Source organism: Myotis yumanensis, unplaced genomic scaffold (assembly GCF_028538775.1).
Source record: "Myotis yumanensis isolate MYYU_CA2020_CCGP unplaced genomic scaffold, mMyoYum1.0.hap1 SCAF_7, whole genome shotgun sequence".
NCBI lineage: Eukaryota > Metazoa > Chordata > Mammalia > Chiroptera > Vespertilionidae > Myotis > Myotis yumanensis.
Window position 1 is genome coordinate 54,447,097 of NW_027223758.1, and position 18,427 is coordinate 54,465,523.

At 46.3% G+C, this 18,427-nt stretch overlaps 1 protein-coding gene across 1 annotated transcript in view; it reads left to right on the plus strand.

Moving 5' to 3' along the window:
* Positions 1-15,902, plus strand: part of PARD6G (par-6 family cell polarity regulator gamma) — a 66,410-nt gene extending 50,508 nt beyond the window's left edge. The window contains exon 3 of the mRNA XM_070420517.1: positions 13,113-15,902. Within this exon, the coding sequence (XP_070276618.1) occupies positions 13,113-13,930 (818 nt within the window). The 3' untranslated portion in view covers positions 13,931-15,902. The remainder of the gene's footprint in view (positions 1-13,112) is intronic.
* The last annotated feature ends 2,525 nt before the right edge of the window (positions 15,903-18,427 follow it).

Genomic DNA, 18,427 nt, shown 5'->3' on the forward strand with positions numbered 1-18,427 from the left:
AAAGGACGGGTGTGGACCAGGGCAGAGCCAGCCTGTCAGGTGGAGCGGGTGCCTGTGAAGCCGCTCCTCCCGCAGCCACCCTCCGACTGATGGGTTCTCTGCCCTGCACCTCGGTCTCTGCTCAGAGAATCAAGTGCGTGGGTCGAGCACCTGCCCCCCGCCCTGCGCACCCAGACACCCTGCGGGGTGCAGTGCCTGCCGTTTTATGTCCTTCTGCACGAAGCCTGACTCTCAGTGTCATTTCTGCTGAATATCTGTTTCTTTGCGGTCTGACATTTGCTGTGCGTACACAGCCACGCCTGTAATTGCACGTTTCAGCTCTGTGGAGGGCGCTTTCTCGTGTTTGTTTTCATGTTGTCACTGTGATGCCTGGTTGTGTGAGGCATACGGGCATGGCTGTGGTCATTTTATGTGACACCGAGAGTCCCTGTGATACGCTCATCGGCTGACCCGGCAATTCCACAGTCAGAGCCGGTCACAGCCGCGCGCGCCCTCACTGCTGTTTGTTAAGATTAAAAGTGAAATCGAAGCAAGAGTGCAGCTGCAAGGGTGAGGTTAAATAAATTCAGGCAGAGCCATCTATTGGGGTCTCATGAGTCTATAAAAGTATCTCAGCGCAGAATGTCTTCTGAGCAAATGTTCCTCACCTACAGCATTGGCAGGAAAGCGGGGTTAGCAGGCGTGCCTGGTCCTCGCCCACTAGGCTCCACGTGGTCCGTGGCGGTGTGTGGGCTTCCTGCCCTCGAACGCTGCACTTGCTTGCTGGGTGTGTCTTTTAGGAGTTGGTCCCTGGACGAAGCTCCCACAGTGAGAGGGAGAGTCTGCCTCCATCAGGCTGCTGGTCGGCTGGTCCTATGACACTGTGACATTATAGGTCTTCAAACTGAAGATGATTCTAAGAAGCACTTAAATATAGATAGATAGATAATAGATAGATAGATAGATAGATTGGTTGATTGATTTCTGAGAGGAAGGGAGAGGGAGAGGGAGAGACAGATGGAAACATCAATGATGAGAGATAATTGATTGGCTGCCTCCTGCATGCCACTGGGGATCAAGCCCGCAACCCGGGCATGCGCCCTGACTGGGAATCGAACGGTGACCTCCTGGTTCGTAGGTCATGCTCAACCCCTGAGCCACTCCAGTTGGGCCAGAAGCACTTTCTTACAGAGGAGCTCCCTGGTGTCATGGGAGCCTGAGTGAGGACTCGGACTGGTGGCACCACGCTCCTGCACTGGCTGGCTTCTGTTTCTCCTCCTGCTGATGTCGGAAATAGAAGTAGAGAAGAAAATATCATTTAATTGGAGTGGACGTGGGAAACAGGATGGAGAGAGGGTGGGTGGACATTTGCCTAAACAGTAAGTACCTGTCCTAATTGTTTACTTTGTGGAAAATACAAGATGTAACAGATTGCTTGAGAGAAGAGCCGTGACGATGTTTACTCTTGTAGAAAGCTATTTTAGGAACCCACGTTGGAATCTGAGGAAAGGGACATTCTGTAGGAGAAACTGTGTTTTTAGGACAGTTGGGAATTTTTGACTAATGAAGTGCACATGCTCCTGTGCACACAGCGGCGGGCGGGCTGTGTGTGCCGCTCTGAGGTGCTGCTGCCCAGGTGCCCTGCCGCTTCCGTCCCGGCACCTTCCACCCTGGGCAGGCCAGGAGGGCGCTGTGCACCTTCCCCCCTTCACTGGGGCCGACCCCACCTGTCAGGACGGCGAGAACAGCTGAGCTCACAGTCACTGTCCCTCCTCCTCACCAGGCCGTCTGCACGTCACCACCTCTGAGCTACCTACTCCGACAGACGCCTAGACGTGTTCACCTTTCAGCTTATTTATCTGTTTTTGTCAGTCCTCACCCAGTGATATTTCTTCCCATTGCTTTTCAGAGAGTGGAAAGGAGGGAGGAGGAGGAGGAGAGAGAGGGAGAGAGACAGAGACAGATATTGAGGTGAGAGAGACACATCGATTGGTTGCCTCCCGCACGTGTCCCCATCCAAGGCCCTATCGAACCTGCAACCCAAGTCTGTTCCCTTGACTGGGAATCTAACCCAAGACCCTTTGGTGTGAAGGCTGGCACTCTAACCACTGAGCATACTGGCCAGGGCCACTTTTTCGTTTAAACAGCTGTTTTCCAGTTTATAAAATGTTATTAACCAGTGTTACTACCTCAATTAAGAAAACTGTTGGAGGTGGTAGAGGTGTCCCCTTGTTCTGCAGGTCAGCCCGCCTCACTCAGTCACAGGGTCAGTGAGAGGCATCAGTCCGTTTACAAAGCAGGAACCTCAAAAGTGCCCTGAGCACACTTGTCCTGGATTCCCTCCTGCTGAGCATCCCAGACCAGCCTGGAGGACAAGTGTTTCGCAGTACATGAGGGGCCCCAGTTGTAGTTGTCTTTTCTCTGTTATGACCGACCAGAGTCCTTTACTGAAACATAACAAGTGCCCAGCGCAGCGACACTTTGGGTCAGCTTTCCATTTGCTTCAACTCCCTTGGAGGCTTGGTTAAATGAATCAGGGTCTCTGGACACTCAGGAATCATCATTTTAGCATGTGTGGCAAAGGTCAAATGTTAGGGGCCCCAGTGTGTGGGGCCTTCCGGTGGTTGCAGTTGTGGGGTCCCTAAAGAAGGGAGGCACAAGGTGTGGACGAGGACCTGAGCCCCAGCCCCATCTCCTTTCGTCCTCCAACCTCCACACCGCAGGGGTGGACAAGGGTGAGTGACATGCTGCAGGAACAAAGCCCTCACCCCTGCCGCACACACGGCTGTGGCCACCTCCGACCTGGGCTTTTAGCCCCAGTGCCCGTGTGCCTGGTCTGCTGGGCTCACGTTGCCTTGATCCCCAGAGAAGCTGGAAACACTTTATAAACCTCAAGTGCCTGTAGCTGTGAGAACAGGCTGGAATCCACAAGTGTCTCCCCCACTTGTCTGATAATCTGCTGAGAACATTTAGTGGAAAATTGAAAATATTGTTTTGTTTTCAAATAAGCTGGACTGAGCAGTTTCTTGTTTTCTTATGTTGGAAGGGTGGTTCTAGGGTCACACCCTGACGGGGAGGTTGAAATTAGTTGCTTCCAATAAAGTTGTTGATGTCCTTAGATTCTAATGGACGGGGAGGTATGTGTACGTATGTGCACTTAGTCTGATAACTAATACCAACATTCAGTTTCAAATATTTATTTAGTACAGGTAGAATATTTTATTAGTTAAAACAGATTAACATGCATAACCCATGGACACCAACAATAGTGTGCTGAAAGACTGGGGCAGGGGGGCGGGTGCAGGTTAGGGGTCAGTGGGGGGGAGTGGAAAGAGGACATATGTAATACTTTCAACAATAAAGATTTTTTAAAAAAAAACAGATGAACAGTCTTAATGTTGAGAAACGAGTCTATAATAATAATAATATGTGGTTCAAAGAAAAGTGTCACAGTCAAAACTGTGTACAAAAAGTCAGGATGATTAAGGAACTCGGACACTGCCGTGCAGATATAGTTGCTAGATGGAATTAACAGTGATTTGAACAACAAAAATGTAGTGTAGCATTTAAAAGTAAGGGCTGGTTTTGACTATGGTTACTGTCTGACTTATAATTAGGCAAATAGGAGAAACTGCTATATTTCTCTTTGTGAACTGCTAGGAAGTAAGGGCATGGGAGACTCTCTCATTTCCCTGACCTGCTTTGCCATCCTAGACCGAGAGCGCCAGCCAGGCTGTAGGCCCTAAGGACACGGATCATTCACCCGCCGCCTGCACGGCTCCTGGCAGCTGACACCCCCAGACTGTGCTGCCTCGTTGGGGTTTCCCGGGATGTGGGCCGGGACTCCCGTTGAAAGACACTCGCTGGCTTCGCTTGGGAATGGACAGGGAGCAGGAACACAGTCGTCGGTGTGGTGGCACATGGCCTTCGCCGACCCGGCCACTGGCCTTGGGGCGCCAGGCTGTGTGTCAGGTAGCACTGTGGGTGTCCCTGCCTTCCTTTCAGAAGGAAAAACACAAACCAAGTACCACAGCCTTTGTTTACAGGCCCAGATGGGGACAAAGTGGTAGGTTTGTCACTCAGGAGATAAGTGGAAATGATAAATGACTTTCTGGCAACTTCCTAGGTTAGCAGCTCAACACCATTTACAACAAGCATGCATTAAAATGTGAGGTTGGCTGGGCTTATATATTGTCAGAAGGCTCCCCTACACGCCATCCTCTCCGAGGGCCCGAGGAGGCCCAGGACCGATGGTGAGCACTGCTCTGGACACGACATTCAGACAGGACAGTAGGGAAGAGCAATGTGGACCTCACAGAAACTGCAATGAAAGTTATAAGCTCTCACCTTTTAGACAAGAAGAGAACATGTCATGGAGGGAATTCCCTTAAATTTGAAGGGTCTGGATTCTAGGAAAAAGACCAGTGTTTTGACTTGGTGTCATAGCGTGTGAGGCAGATGGAGGACAGGCCCTGGTAGAGCTGGGTATGGGGGCAGCAGAGACGGGACACGGCCTCGTCCCACTGCAGCAGAAAGACCCAGTTGTTAGCTTCGTTGATTTTCTCTGGTCTTTTTCTGTTTGTAGTTTTATTGAGTCACTGTTTATCCTTACAATTTTCTTCCTTTGTCTTGCTTGGGCTTGTGTTGCTCTTTTTCTAGGTTTCTGAGGTTGGGCCTAGATTACTGACTTGACTTTCCCTCTCTGATGCATTTGGTGCTGCACCCCCCCCCCCCCCCCCCCCACGCGCTGGTCAGCGTGGCTCCCTCAGCCGTGTTTTGTGTTCACCCAGGTCAGTGTGGTTTCTTCCTTGGAACCTTCCTCTTGGACCCATAGATTATTTACAAGTGTGTTATTTCCTGAGTGTTTGGATTTTCCTGTGGTCTCTGGTATTGATTTCTAGTTTGAGTCATGATTCACAAGCATACTCTCAGAGAGCACACGCAGTGTGATTGCAGTTTTTAAGGATTTGCTGAGCTTTGCATGGCCCAGGATATGGTCTGTCTTGGCTACATTCCACGGGCACTTGAATGGGTGTCCACTGTTGTTGGCTGTTCCGTTTTGTCTGCTGGGTCCTGTTGTTCGACCGTCCTATTGAGTGTATTGCTAATTCTCGGCAGACTTGTTCTATGAACTGTTGAGAGGAGAGTTGGTGTCTCCAACGGTAACTGGGGGTCTGTTTCTTTCAGCTCTTCCAAGATTTTGCTTGTCTTTTTAGTTTGTTAGTTTTGCTTCCCAGAACTTGCACATAGTTCCCATAATGTGGTGGGTTAGGATGTGTCCCTTCCTATCCCTGTTCCTCTCAGCCCCTTTGCCTGAAGTCTACTTTATCTGACGTCAGTGGAGCATCTCATGCTTTCCTTTAATTAATGTTTGTGTGGGTCTGACTTTGTCTCTCCTGTTACGCTGCCTTGTAGCTGGTGGGAGGCGAGTTCCCGCAGACCTAAGGCAGGATGCTCCACCCTCACTGTTCCCGTCAAGTCCAGAACATACTCTTCTTACAGCGTTTTCCAGTTTCATTTAAAATTATGCCTGCGTGTCTCTCTCTCTCCCTCTCTCCCTCCCACTAGCTTCATGGTTTCTTCAAGACAGACTTTCTCTAACTCATCACTGTGTTGCTAAAGTCACAGGGCCTGATGCCAGTAGGAGCATGTGCTGAGTACAGAGGCTGCACGCTGGCCAGGAACACACACTGGTCAGTCGTCAGCATTGGAAGCCAAGGAACAAAAGCACAGACAGCCATACGTGGACCCAGTGAATGTATGGAAGGAGCCCGATAGATCCACATGTTGGGGGCATGTCTGTGGAGCAGAGCAGAATATGTTCATATGTTATAATTTTTTAAAAAATCACTTTATTTCAGAAGTCCTTCTGGACCTTGCTATGGAATAAAAAACGATGATAATTTGCTCTGGCCAGTGTGGTTCAGTTGGTTGGAGCATCGTCCCATACACCAGAAGGTCGAAGATTTGATTCTCAATCAGGGCACATACCCAGGTTGCAGGTTCAATCCCTGGTTGGAAGGCAACCGGTTGATGTTTCTCTCATACATCAATGTTCTCTTTCTTCCTCTCCCTTCCTCTATCTCTGAAATCAATAAGAAGCTATCCTTGGGTGAGGACTAAAAGGAGATGATAATTTGGTTGATGCTGTAATTAATTCATTGATCAATCTGCTGAAGGCTGGCATAGGATTCTGGCTCCAAGGACTGGGTCCTCGTCACGCCCAGGTGTCCTGGCATTCAGCTTGTGCCTGCATGAGGGCTGTCGAGGCCTCCGCTCCAAGCTGCCTGAATTCCTGCTCTGCACGTGGAAGTTACTTTGTCTTTGAAGTCCTTTCCTGAGCTGTGACCAAGTTCTGCAATCCCCAGAAGAACTCTCAGGTGGTAAGCCTGCTCGGTGAAGTGCAAAGCCCAGCTGCCTGGGGGTCTGTTTCTAGCCTCAGATCTGGGCAGGACAGGTGTAGGCCCTGGGGAGGGTGTGTGCTGTGTTCCTGCAAATTAAGGGAAGTATTAATACCTTTTGGGAGGGAACTGAGCTGGGAGAAATTTCCTTGTTTATAGGTATGCATTTGAGGGCATTCTCTTGGTGGTCCCTATGATTATTCTCAAATCACTCTCCTCCCATTTTTCCTTTTCTCTTCCCAACATTCCCATTCATGCTTTCTGTGGTTTATTGCTTTCTTTTAAATTAATTAATTGATTTTAATTTTCAACCAAGGATATTTTTCCATTGATTTTTAGGGAGAGTGGAAGAGAGAGGGAAAGACAGAGAGGAATATTGATGTGAGAGAAACACATAGATAGGTTGCCTCCTGCATGCCCCTGACCAGGGTCTGGGCCAAGGAGGAGTCTGCAACCGAGGTACGTGCCCTTGACCGGGACCCTTGGGTCTGCAGGCCAACGCTCTATCCACTTAGCCAAACCGGCTAGGGCGGTTTATTGCTTTTTAATCCATCCATCTTTTATCTCACAGACGCATGAATGAGGAAGGGACCGTGTTGTTGATGCTCTGACTGTTCTGTGGTTGCCCGTGAGCTGTTCTCGCTATGGCTGCTGTGGGGCACCGATCAGAGAAATGGTCAGCCTTTGGCAAAAGGTGGGGGGTATGGAGAAGACACAGCACTCTTGTCAGGTTTTCATTAGCAAAGCAATGGAGACGGCTCCCACCCCAAACAGGGGAGGCTCTTGGATGCAGCAAAAGTTCCACAGGACCATACACGCCAAACACGACATGCGCGTGTGGGAGTGGGCACACCTTTGGGGATGGCTCCTCCTCTTGTCTGTGCACAGCCCTCATCTCCTGCCCCCATAAACCACCTCCATCTGCTCCCAGTACTTTTCTTATACTTTTCCCACGTCAAAAGAAAAAAGACATAAAACAAACATGCTGTTTGTCTCACATGAGAAAATGTTTACCTCAGTGTTTCCCAGTGCCACCTGCCTGACAGGTCATTTCCTTTTCAAATCATTCCTTGCTCGTGGATAGAAATGCAGCTGCTTTTTGTGTACTGACTTTGTATCCTGTTACTTTGCTGGGTTCATTTATTAGATCTAACAACTTTTTGTGGTGTCCTTAGGATTTTCTGTGTGTAGGATCATATCTGAAAATAGAGATAATTTTACTTCTTTCCCCCCAATTGTTAGGCCTTTTATTTCTTTTTCTTGTCTAACGGCTCTGGCTAGAACTTCCAGGACTATGTTGAACAGAAGTGGTGAAAGTGGACAGCCGAGTCTTATTCCTGATCTTAGAGGAAACGTTTTCAGTCGTTCACCTTGGATCTGATGTTTGCTCTGGGTTTTTCAGACACCACTTTTACCATGTTAAGGAGTTTCCTTCTGTTCCTAGTTTGTTGAGAGTTTTTATAATGAAAGCGTGTGGAATTTTGTCAGGTGTTTTTTCTGCATCAATTGAGATGATCATGCCCACCCCCCCCCCCCCCCTTCATTTTGTTGATGTGTCTTATTATATTGATTTTTTTTTTCCCCCTACCTGAAACCTTGCATCCCAGGAAAAAATCTCATTTGGTCTTGGTATAGAATTCTTTTAATCTGCTGTTGAATGTTTTGTTTTCTAGTATTTTGTTGAATATTTTTACATCAATGCTTATAAGGAATATTGGTGTGTAGCTTTTTTTCCTTTAGTGTCTTTGGGATCAGGGCAGTGCTGGCCTCATAGAATAATTTGGGAAGTGTTCTTTACTCTTTGATTTTGAGGAAAGCTTGAGAAGGATTGGTATTTGTTCTTTAAATGTTTGACAGAATTCACCAGTGAAACCACCAGGTCCGTGGCTCTTCTTTTTGGGGAGGTTTTTGATTACTTATTAATCTCCTTTACTATAGGTCTATTCAGCTTTTTTAAATGTTTTCATGATTTAGACTTTGTAGGTTTTGAGTTTCTAGGAATTTGTCCATTTCATCTAAGTAATCAATTTGGCCCTGGATGGTGCGCTCAGTGGTTGGAGCTGTTGTTGTTGGGTGGAGTGTTCTGTATAAGTCCATTAGATATAGTGGGTTATTGTGTTAAGTTTTCTATTTCCTTACTTATCTTCTCTTTGGTCATTTTTGTGAGTAGTGTATTGAAGTCCAATTACTATTATAGAACTCACTTCTTTAAGTTTTTTCTCAGTTTTTGCTGTCAGTAGATGTATAAATGTTTATAATTGCTATATCTTCTTGCTCTATTGACTCCTATCTATATATATAAAAGCCTAAGTGACCAAATGACTGGTTGACCAGTCAGCCAGTTGACACTGGTCGCTATGCCACACACTGACCACCAGGGGCAGATGCTCAACGCAGGAGCTGCCCCCTAGTGGTCAGTGCATTCCCACAGCGGGAACACCGCTCAGCTGACCTACCAGTCTTGGCAGCCCACCAGCCCAGCAGTAGCCACTTACTCCCTCCATAGTCCTGCAGGTCCAATCTCTAGAGAACCGGCCAGGCACCGATGGACCTGCGCTGCTGGCACAATCCCGACAGCACCTCGGGCCTCCTGTAAGTCGGCCTCGGGCACTGTGGCCACTCCCCCTCCCTAGACGCTCCTCAAGGAAGAAACAATATAAAAGTGGCTGCCAGGTGGCACCCGACAACCAGTGCAAACATCAGCGGGATGGATTCAGACCGGCAAGGGTGTCCCACCGCCCACCCCGTGGACCGATCGCTTCCCGCCCTCTCCCCCTCGGGACAGGCGCCAGATGCAGGACTCATGGCTGTAGAGCACTGCTGCGGTGGCGTGAGCCTCTCCTGATCGGGACTGACTGGGCGCAAGCCCAAGGCAGGCACAGCGGGACCAGGATGAGTGGGAGCAGCAGGCAGCATTAGACTGCGGGTTTCGGCCTGATGCCCACAGGCCAACCCCAAGGGACCCCACCTGTGCACGAATTCGTGCACTGGGGGTCTAGTAAATTAATAATACCTGTAAATGCTTTAGTCTTTTAAGTAATGTAGAAAATAGGATTTGAAATTGCAAACCAAAGTAACAGTAATACTACCTTTTTAGACAAATAATTTTTTCCTTTAAATATATTTGTCTCTTAAATCATGGAAAAACAAAAAGTGCATTTCTAAACCATTGTTACAGTAATATAATACTAGCTTTTATAACTGCACACGTATTTACTGTTATTGAGATCTTTATTCCCCCAGGCAGCTTCAAGTTGCTAATTTCAAGTTGTTCTTTCATTTGACCTACAGAACTCTCTTGAGCATTTTTTAAAAAGATGTTTATGTTTTTATTTTTTTTAATTTAAAAGTATTACATATGTCTCCTTTTTCCCCCATTGACCTCTTCCAGCCCGCTCCCACCCCCCAGCACAGGCCCTCAACCCACTACTGTCTGTGTCCATTGGTTATGCTTATATGCATGCATACAAGTCCTTTGGTTGATCTCTGACCCCACCCCCCTCCTGCCTTCCCTCTGAAGTTTGACGGTCTGTTTGATGCTTCTATGTCTAAGATTTTTTTTATGTAGTTTCAATTGATTTTTAGAGAGAGAAACATCGAAGTGAGAGCATAACATTGATCTGCTGCCTCCTGCATACCCCCTACTGGGGGTCAAGCCTGCAATCTGGACATGTACCCTGACCACAATCGAACTGGCAAACCCCAGGTGCACAGGACAATGTCCAATCAACTGAGCCATCCTGGCTAGGGCACCCTTGAGCATTTCTTGCAGGATAGATCTAGTGCTCACAAACTCCTCAGCTTTTATCTGGGAATATCTGGATTTCTCACAGTTTTGCTGGATGTAAGATTCTTGGTTGACAGTTCTTTTTCTTTCTTTTTTTTTTTTAAGGATTCTTTTTAAAAAAAAATGTTTTTATTGATTTCAGAGAGGAAGGGAGAGGGAGAGATAGATAGAAACATCAATGATGAAAGATTATCATTGATTGGTTTCCTCCTGCACCCCCCACACTGGGGATTGAGCCTGCAACCCAGGCATATGCCCTTAGCTGGAATTGAACCCAGGACCCTTCAGTCTGCAGACCGATGCTCTACTCACTGAGCCAAACTGGCTAGGGAAACAGTTCTTTTTCTTTTAGCACTTTGACTATATCAGCCCACCGCCTTCTGTTCTCCAAATTTTCTGCTAAGAAATCTGCAGATAATCTTACTGATGCTCCCTTGTATGTGATGACTCTCTTCTCTCTTGCTTTTAAGATTTCTCTTTGTCTTTTGAAATTTTTATTGTAATGTATCTCAGTTTGGGTCTCCTTGACTTCATCTTACATAGAGTTCATTGAGCTTCTTGGATGTTTATATTCATGCATTTCATCAAATTTGAGAGTTTCAGGCATTATCTCTTCAAATATTCTCTCTCCATCCCTTTCTCTTCTTCTGGAACTCCCATGATGCACATGTTGGTTTTGTTAGCCTAAAAATAAAAGGCCTTTCAAAATGAGAAGCAAACACATGTTTATTTGAGAGCAGTAAGAATAGCTATTCAGGAAGCACTGATTCAGGTAGAAGCCCAAATAGCGTTCTGGTTAGGAGACAAAGGCAATGAGTATTTATGAGAAAGGGAAGAGGAACAATTATATCCACAGAAGGAAGGCATTTCTATAGATGCAGATAACATAACATAGTGACGCCAATTCTAAATAATGCTTTCAATTTTCAGTACAGTACCCATCAATCTAGTAGTCATAATAACTGTTTTCTTGTTATCTTTGCAAACAGTGGGGGGGCTCAAAATTGCTTAGGCCCAGTCCAAAGTTATTTTGCCCTGCTTTAATATCCAAAGTTTTGAGGCATAAGATATGCAAGGCAGTTCCTTTGGGAGGGCAACTCCGGCTCCATTTTAAAGGGACTCCATTTTTATTATTGTTTACAGTGTGCTTTGTGGTGTCCCACAGGTCCCTGAGGCACCATACATTCACTTTTCTCTAATTTTTTTCTGTTAGTTTCTCAGCAATAATAATTTATATTGTCCTATCTTAAGCTTATTGATTTCTTCTTTGCTTATTCAAAGCTGACTTTGAATCCCCCTAGTGAATTTTGTACTTCAGTTATATATACCTTTCAGCTCCAGAATTTCTATTTGGTTTCCTCTTAGGTTTTCTATCATTTAGTGATATTTCCATTTTGTTTACACCTTGCTTTCTGGTCTTGCCTGGCTTGTTGCTTTTTTTTTAATGGAACATACTCTCCTGTTGCTTTGAATATCTTGTGGGTTTTTTCTTGAACACTGGACATTTGGATCTAATAACTTAACTCTGGAAATCAGATTCTCCCCCTTCCCCAGGGCTTGCTGGTTTAGTCTTTTTATTCATTTATTTATTTATTTATTTATTTTTATAGGCTCTCTCTGTGCCTCGGATGAGCCTGAGATGTTTCCTCAGGTCTTTTCTGGGGATGTGTTGCCACTTTGTAATTTTCCTCTATGTGCAGTTGTTTTTGTGATTTTTTTAAAAAAAATCCCCACCTGAAGATACGTTTCCATCGATTTTAGAGAGAGGGGAAACTCAGGGACGAGAGAAAGAAATAGAGAGATTGGCTGCCTCCCGTATTCACCCCCATCAGGGTTCGAATGGGCAACCTGGGTATGTGCCTTAACCAGGAATTGGATCCGCAACCTTTTGGTTCACTGGACAACACCCCAACCAACTGAGCCACCAGACCAAGGTGCCAGTTGTTTTTGAATGTCCTAGACCTAGACTTTAATGTCTGGCTCCCGGCATTCTCCCTTTAAATCTCACAGAAGCCACTTGAGCCGGGGAGGGGCTTCATACCGAGGGGGAGGGGCAAGGACAATTGCTACCCACCTCTTTGTCTGCATCTCTTTAGCCAGAAGCAGCAATCCGCTCTCAGCACCGACTCCCAGTATTTGGAAGACAGTCTTTTTGACCACATTGGCTTCCACAGTCTGTAGGAGCTGCTGTGTACGAAACCACAGCTGCCTGCCAGGGAGTTGGGGCGGGGATGGGCAGCCTCACTGTGTTAGTCAATGGAATTTACCAAAATGGACCATTATCACTGTCCAACTCGTCTTCTTGAAGCTGCAGACCTTCGATACAGACTCCAGAGTTCCCAAATGGTGACATCAGACAGGGGCTGCCCCTGCAGTTGTCCTGCTGGGGAGAAATTCCTGGTACTTCCTCTCCACCATCTTCCCAGAATCCTGACAGGCACTCCTAACCCTTCCGTCTATTGTTAATTCTCTTTATCGCAGTGTCTTGTTAGTACCTCGTAATCTTTCCACCGTCTCATTAGTTGCCGTGGGGCCGTTTTGAGATTTGTAGAAAGTCAATTGGAGGGACGTGGCTGCACTTGAACCTGGCCTCAAACATTGGCCTGGTGAATATGTTGGGCCAGCCCCGCTGCTACGAGGATGGCTGTGCGCACATCATCCCCGAGGCTATTTGATACTTTCCAGAACAGGGAAGTGTGACAGAAGGAACTGACAGTTCAGCTCCGAAGTGTGTGTGTGTGTGTGTGTGACTTGGGGGGCTGGGGTTAGTGGTGCCCACTCTTCCGATGCCCCCGGGGTCCCGTGGGGAGTGTGAGAAGCGGCTGAAAGGTGAGCAGCAGGAAGAGCCGAGATGCACCGATGCAGCCCGGGCTCCAGGTAGCTGCGTTGTTTTGTTGCGCTTTGTCACCGGCGTCCTCGGTCCTGACTCTCATCTTCTCTTCCAGAGGAGGCCGAGCAGGGCCTGGCGACCGGCTCGCTCTCGCGGCGCAAGAAGGCGCTGGCGCTGCGGGAGGAGGGGCCCCGCCGGCGCCCGCACCTGCACATCGGGCTCCCGCACGACTTCCGCCCCGTGTCCTCCATCATCGACGTGGACATCCTGCCGGAGACGCACCGGCGTGTGAGGCTGTATCGGCACGGCTGCCAGAAACCTCTGGGCTTCTACATCCGCGACGGCATGAGCGTGCGGGTGGCGCCGCAGGGGCTGGAGAAGGTGCCGGGCATCTTCATCTCGCGCATGGTGCCGGGGGGCCTGGCCGAGAGCACCGGGCTTCTGGCCGTGGACGACGAGGTGCTGGAGGTGAATGGCATCGAGGTGGCGGGGAAGACGCTGGACCAGGTCACGGACATGATGATCGCCAACAGCCACAACCTCATCGTCACGGTCAAGCCGGCCAACCAGCGGAACAACGTGCTGCGCGGCAGCCGCGCCGCCTCCGGCAGCTCCGGCCGCTCCTCGGACAGCACGGCCAGCCGCCACAGCCTGCCGGCCCCTGCGCCGCACAGCCTGCCTGCCGACGACATGGAGAGCGACGAGGAGCCCGACGTGGTGCTGGAGGGTGACCTGGAGCCCCGGTCGGTGCCGCGGCTCCCTCCCGGCAGCCTCAGCCGGGTCAATGGTGCGGGCCCAGCGTCCGGACTGCACGGGCCTGGGCGCGATAGCCGCGTCCTCAGGCTGCTCAGCTCGTTTCCGCCCGACATCCACCACAGCCTGGCGCTGCCCCCGGGCGGCGTGGAGGAGCACGGGCCGGCTGTCACCCTTTAGCGCGGGGCTGCCCTGCAGCACCGGGCATCTCCCTGTAGCATCCTGTCCCAGCCCGAGCGTCCTGACCACAGTCTGGCAGCAGGGACCAGTCCCCTCCCGTTTTTAAAATAAGAAGATAATTGTATATGTCACCCCTCCTCTGTGTTTTTATTTATCCCTCCCTTTGCTTCCACAACCCTACTCGATGTTTCAACTTATGGACAGAAAATAAAAATACTGCCTATTTTTATAAATCTCTCCACAAACAGAAGGTGCACACTTGCGCGCACACACCAGGCCCATTGCAGGTCCAGGGCCTTTGTAAAGTTATTTTCTGACCAAGTGTAGGAAATACGTCCTTTTTAAAATTTTAAAAAGACTTTATTTTTTTAAACGAAGCTTTAAAATTACCCTTTCAAAGGGCAAATTCATGTTTTTAACTTCAGCGATGCAAACACACCTACTTGTTGGCACCGTGTCTTCTGTGTTTCGCGAGGATCCTTCTGGTGGGCTGGATGCTGTGAAGAAGGTACATGGCAAGAAGGGAAAGACTGGTTTTTAAGAACAGACGCACCCACATCTCTAATAGGTATGACTGTAGAAGACAAATTTCAAATTGTCAGTTATAGTCCTGTTTCAAACAGCCAAATGGGAGCTGCACCCCCAGACCTCACTGGGAAAAGGAGCGCTCCTGACTGAGGTCATGTCCCGGGACCTGGGACGCCCCGAGGGCTGTCAGTTGCCCTCAGGAAAGCAGCCAGCTCTGCTCAGCAATACCGTTTGTGATCAAAAGCCAGTATTTACTTGGAGATAAAAAACCAGTCTTTTCCATGACTTCACTGACTCTGAGCACAGTTTCTGAAATGTTCCCACAGACCTGGTGGACAGCCCTCCCGCACCTCCAGACAAGCCTTTGAAAGCTCACAGGCATTGGGCCGATATCTGTTATCTTCATTTTAAAATATCTTCCTATGAAACGTGATGATTTTTTAACACAGATTCGATCGATTGCCACTTCCCTTTGATCTTGTAGCGATATTTACATATTTAGGAATTTTGAATGTTTTATTCCATGTTTATACCAATGAAGTTTTATATGAAGTGTATATTCTGTTTGATTCCGATATTGAGGAGAAAATGTTAAAGTTATATTTTGAGGACTAAACTTTGACCAAATAAAGCTTTCATATAACTACAGGTAAAAATATTTTTTTTAGGTGGCCTTTCATTGCAGCTGCTTGTCCTGTGGCCCAGCACCCACTGCTGGTCAATGGCAGAACTGTCCTTCCTTCATGGATGTCAGACTCTGAAAACTATCTCACTGTTTTCATTTTTCCTGAACTTGTTAAGTGAAAAGCAAATTATTTTCCTTTTGTGCATAAAGTATTTATTGTTCAGAAATAGCTTTTACTGAGTATTTGTTCCCTGCGCCTATGTTTGATTTTTTTATTTGAATGCCCGTCTCTCTCCTACCCATTTTCCCCTAGGCACAGGGAAGACCAAAGACACTCCCCACTTTGAGGTCCTAGTGAGAGTGTACACACTTCCAAATTTATGGGCTCCAATGAACTGTGCAAGCATCTTGTTTGGTGCCCCAGCAGTCGGAGGTATTTTTTTTCTACCATGACACGTGTAATAGAACCAAAACTCTAATGCTAACATACTACCACAAAGGAAATGTTATTTTACTAAGTTATTGCTGGTTCAAGAGTATCTTGTTGAATAACTGGGTCTGTTACCAAGAAATAAAGTTATATTTCTTACCATGTTTTAAGTTGTTAAGCAAATGTGAATAATTTTTTTTTTTTTTTAAAGATTGTGCGCTATTCAGAATTTTAGGAGTTATGAACTGCTTGGAATAGCTGCTTGCGTGTATTTTTCTACCCAGGTCTATACTTCTGCCATTTTCTTTAAAAAGCAAACGATATTGTATTCTGTGTTAAAGTTTTCTTGGTTTTATATATCAAAGAATAAAAACATTTTCTTTGTGTTCTTCAGTTGTGTTCTAAATAACAGAGAGAATATTAGTGTTAACAACAAAACAGATAAACTTATAGCTCTGGTGGGATGCCTGGAATACTTACGATGTGCCTGTCATGGGTCATATATATACATATTTTTTAAGCCTCACCCGAGGATATGTTTTTATTGATGAGAGAGAGAGAGAGAGGAAGAGAGAGAGAGAGAGTGAGAGAGAGAGAGACATTGATGTGAGAAACATCTATCAGTTGCCTCCTGTACACTTCCTGACCAGATTCAACTTGACCAGGTTTGACCAGGGTTTGAACCTGCAACCTGGGCATGTGCCCTGACCAGGAATCAAACTCATGACCCTTTGGTGCAGGGGAGAATGCTCCAACCAAAGGAGCCACACTGGCCAGGGCTGTCATGGGTCATATTTTTTCACTTAATCTTCACATGTTCTCCATGAAGCAAGTATTATCCTCATTATACAGATGAGAAAATGGGTCCAAATGTTCTCCATGAAGTAAGTATTATCCTCATTATACAGATGAGAAAATGGGTCCGAACAGTAGTGTCATTTTAAATTACCAAATTATAGACATATTTGGTGGGAGATTGATGTGTCTTAGGTCTATAACCTTCTTTTGAAGTCCTTTTGAAAAAGCTTTTCTGAATTCTTACACAGCTCCTCCTAAATATACTCTGGTTTGCAAAATTTGCAATAACACATTATCATCCCACTTCTGGATTAAAAAACACACAAAGAAACATTAATTTTAAAAATATATGTGTCCCTATGTTCATTGCAGCATTATTTTCAATAGCCAAGATATGGAAACAACCTAAGCGTCTATCACTGGAAAAATGAATAAAGATGTACATACATACAATGGAATATTATTCAGCCACAAAATAATGAAATCTTGCACAATGTGACATGGATGGACCTTGAGGGCATTATGATAAGTGAAATAAGTCAGACAGAGAAAGACAGATACAGTATGATCTCACTTGTATGTGGAATTAAAAACAACAAAAAGATACAGGAAACAGATTGGTGGTTGCCAAAGGGGTTAAGGGAGGGAGAAATGGGGGACAGGCTAAAAAGGCACAAACTTTCAGTTGTAAACTAAGTCATGAAGTTGTAATACAGAATGGTGACTGAACCGCATCCAGCGCGGCCAGGGGTGAACCTGAGGAGGGGCGGTGAAGGATTAAAGAAGACAGACAAGAGAATACAGTTGGGGCTAGGTAGGTTCACTTGTGCCTGGATGAGGACACAGTGACCCAGCCTGTAAGCCCAAAGCTTTATTTTATAGTCAGAGCACACAAAGCAAAACAAGGGGAGTGGTCAACATGTTTACAATGTTCTTGCATGTTTCAAATCTATTTCGTTACTCAAGCCTTATTTTGGCATCACTTGCTGCACCTCCCACAGCCCATTAGCTACCTAGGAACAAGGGAGGACTATAAGGTCAAGCTTAATTGTGCTGGGTGGGCTCTGCCCTCCAAGCTGGGACTTGTTTTTGGCCCTGCCACAGGTCAGTCTGAGGCTTAACCCTATAGCCGCTCCCTAAAGGTGACTATAGTTAATAATACTGTATTGTGTATTTAGAAGCTGTAAAAGAGTAGATCCTAAATTCCTCATTATATTCATTTATACCTAAATTTTAATTTTTTTTTTTCATGAGAATCCAGATATCCTGGCTCCCAGCACTGGGTTTTCCTATTAAATAATATTTCGTGCCCTGGCCGGTTAGCTCATTTGGTTAGACAGTCATCCCAATATGCCAAGGTTGTAGGTTGGATCCTAGGTCAGACCACGTACAAGAAGCAACCAATGAATGTATAAATAAATGGAACAACAAATAGATATTTCTCTCTGTCTCTCTCTCCCTCTCCCAAATCAATGAAAATACTTTAAATATCTCCTTTGATGATCCCCCTAGTCAAGAAGTTAACATTGATACGTTACAACCATCTAATCCCTGACATTCCCACTTCGCCCCTTGCCTCGATAATGTCCTTTACAATAAAATGGCCAGTTCAGAATCACTCATCACAGTTAATTGTCTTCAATCTTCTTCAATCCATAACTGTTTTTCAGCCTTCCTTTATTTTCATGTCCTTGACACTTCTGAAGGCTACAGTTATTGTAATTTGGTTTTGTCTGAGGATACCCCATGGTAAGTTTTGGATAATGTCCTTTTGGCAGGAATAATCATAGAAGTAACGCTGTTCTTCATACCCTTGAACAGAGGGCACACCATTTTGATTTGTCCCATTACTGCTGATGTCCATTATTACCCTGACCACACCATCAAGGTGGTCAATCTGTCAGGCTTCCCCACCAAAAAGCTATTCTTTCTCCCTTTGTAATTAAGTACTTTCTAGGGAGGTATTTTGAGACTACAGAAATATTATTCCTCATCAAATTTCAAGTAATTCATTTCTATCAGTATAAGCTTGTGGATTCCTATTTTATTCAATGAATTACAATCCATCATTATCATTATTTATTTTGATGTCAAAATGTCTCGGATTTGGCTAGTG